At 43.0% G+C, this 2,979-nt stretch overlaps 1 protein-coding gene across 1 annotated transcript; it reads left to right on the top strand.

The window, feature by feature from the left end:
• The first annotated feature begins 577 nt into the window (after positions 1-577).
• On the top strand, positions 578-2,054 carry LOC141021787 (uncharacterized). The gene is made up of 3 exons (XM_073497636.1): positions 578-924; positions 1,634-1,767; positions 1,825-2,054. The coding sequence occupies exons 1-3, from the start codon at positions 578-580 to the stop codon at positions 2,052-2,054; spliced, it is 711 nt and encodes a 236-aa protein (XP_073353737.1).
• Positions 2,055-2,979: the final 925 nt, after the last annotated feature.

Raw genomic sequence — 2,979 nt, 5'->3', positions numbered from 1 at the left:
CTAAACCATAAGTGCACTAAAAAGAGAATACAAAAACCATAAAGGCCTAACTTAGGTTGGGACAGATGAAATTAAAATAAATCTCAGTTTTGAGCAACAACTCCCAGGGCACTGAAATATGTTCTGAGATAAACTAGTGTATACAACTTCAGTGGACAAACAAGACTTAACCTCCACACGGAAAAACATCACAAAGCATACGTCACTTAAACAGTGCAAAATGCCATCATCACCACCCCTGAGACGTGCAAGTGGGATAAGCAGCTGGTAAGTACAGCTTGACAAGACTACTCAGTGCGACAGTAAAAACCCTTGGCTAGGACGGTTGGTTCTTCCAGGCCACCACCCGCGCCACCCACTGGGCGGTTGCCACAAGGGACTGCAAACGGCGACCCCACGACTACTACACCCACGTCCCCGATGAACCGCCTCCCACACATCCCCGTCCACGCGCTGGAAATAACCCATTGTCTTCCATCTCTGCCTCATTCCCAGAACCACCATTGCCGCTTCCATCTCCACTACAGACAAACCAGAAACTTCTCTCTCCCAATCCCACAGTCGTCGGAGGAGGGCGATGGCGGAGGAACCGTCCGCCAAGCGTCATCATGGCGAGACGCCTGACAAGAGCGGCAACCTCGACGATGTTCACGTCCCCGGCGAGAAGCGCGCGTACACCAAAACCCTCACAGGGGTTGAGCTCCACGGCAAGGAGACGCTGGAGATCGTCTGCACCAGCGAACCAGACAAGGCCGACGAGATGATGAGAAGGCTCAGGATGAAGGGCGGCGGCTTGTATCCTAACTTCATCGGAGTTGATGTGGAGTACACCAGGGAAGACGAACCTCCCCAGATGGCAGCAGTCCTGCAGTTGTGCGTGGAGGAACTCAGCTTGGTGTACCACATCACAGCGGCCACAAAATGGTAACCCATACTACTGTTCATTCATCTGTTCTACTAGTACTACTCCCTAAAAATTTCACTAAACGTGTTTCCCAACTAGATGAACTACTATAGTTTGTGAAGTGGATGCACGAGTACATGTTTCTCAAGTTACATGCATTTCTGAAATGTGAAGTGGATTGTTTCACCAAATTAGCATCTGAAACTGATGCACTGGATTAGTATCTAAAAATTGTTTCACCAAATTAATTTCTGAACTTGATGTACTAGCATAGATTCTGATCTTGATGCACTAGTATAGTTTATAGAATTGATGTATTAAAAGATGTTTTTAAACTTGATGTACACAAGTAGTTTCTGAACCTGGTCTGATGTAATTTTCAGCAGCAAAAAATGAAGTAAGAACTTGGTGAAGCACTGGTATAGGTCTTTTATTCAACAAAAACAAAACTAAACTTGAAGTAAGCAGCACATAGATCATTTACGCTGGTTATAGGTTCTTGAACTTGGTGAATCATTTGGTGAAGCACTGAAGGTACCAAAAAAGAAAAATGACATGGTGTAGTTGAATTTAATTCAGAACTTTGTGTACTAGTTTCTGAACTACATTCAACCATGACTTATACTATATAAGCATCTACCTCATGGATTATCACATGTAAACCAAAAAACAAAAGAATTAAATCTTCAAAAAAGAACACTAATGTTCAATATGTGTCTCCCCCTGCAGGACCAAGCGCCTCAAAGAGTTCCCGCAGGAGGAGAAATTGTACACATTAGCCGGTTTCAGCATTGAAGGTGACAAGCGGATGCTGAACAAGTTTGGTTTGGAGATCAACCCCAACAACTTCATCGACATGCAGTGCAAGTAGAAAGTTCCAACCACCAGGAAATTGTACGACTCCTTGGCCGATGTTGCAGCCAGCATCATCCACCCATTCTACAAAGGCATGAAGAAGAAGATCGACACGCAGGAAGACCACAAACTGTGGGGGATCAGCCCACTGCCAGACAAGCTCATCGAGTACGCAGGAATAGATGCGTACGCCACGTACAAGTCATGGAAGATAATCGACAACATCACAACAGGTTGGGAAATTGCAAAAGAGCAGGAGGATGACCCCTACTACCACTGCCACTTCACGGGATGAAGAGACATGAAAGTATACCTTCGTTTTGCTCGCGCTTCTGCTTGTCCTTAATCTTGTTGTTTCAGATTTGTAGTTTGCTTTCGTTAAGTTGAACCAGCTTCCTTATGTTATGTGTGTCAGGGTTTGAACAAGTTTGCCTATGTCTATCAAGTACATCGTTTGCTTATGTCGTTCGACAAGTTTGCTAGCTTCCTATTTTGTTTATCCGTCATTTGAAGTTGAAGTAGGTTGTGAATGAAACTTGATGGCTGCTATGCAGCACTAGTCATGGAGCAACAAGTCACACATGGATATTTTAACAAAAAAACAGTGGCAGACTAACTAAGGACGACAACAAATAGTAGCCTGGACGCTCAGTATAGCTTAGTCACGTACGGTAGTACTATCACACTAAAACAGGTTTTAGTTTCAGAAGAACACCAAAAAGACTAAGTTTCAGCCGAGGACAACATTCAGAACTAACAGCATATCATGCTAATAGTAGTTAGAAAATTACTAAGTACTGCAATAGGAAAATCAAAAAACCATCAGTACGTATTTCCTAGTCACTAGCATGCTAGGATTGAAAGTCCTGGTACACTTGAACACACAGTACATTCATTCTACAAAAATAAAAAGGACCGGGAAGCTTCGGTTCGCATTCCCTAAAACGGTGACACACTAAGAATAAGAGTAATAGCACAATTCAAATCTCAGTACAACTTAGTCTATACGGCAAGTACTATGATGATACCAAATATTGCCTTGAGAAGAACCACAGCCTAGAAAAAAGAAGGCCAGAACTAAATCAAAAAGATATCAGTTCGACCAAGGAGAAAAATCACAAGAAAGACAACAGAAGCATCAGCCCACATTGACCAGTGAGGTACTAGTTTCAAACAACTCAAAAAAATAAAATGATCAAAGTACTAGCACAATTGAAATC

The sequence above is a fragment of the Aegilops tauschii genome, chromosome 4 (assembly GCF_002575655.3).
Source record: "Aegilops tauschii subsp. strangulata cultivar AL8/78 chromosome 4, Aet v6.0, whole genome shotgun sequence".
NCBI lineage: Eukaryota > Viridiplantae > Streptophyta > Magnoliopsida > Poales > Poaceae > Aegilops > Aegilops tauschii.
This window is presented reverse-complemented; position numbering and strand designations above follow the sequence as displayed.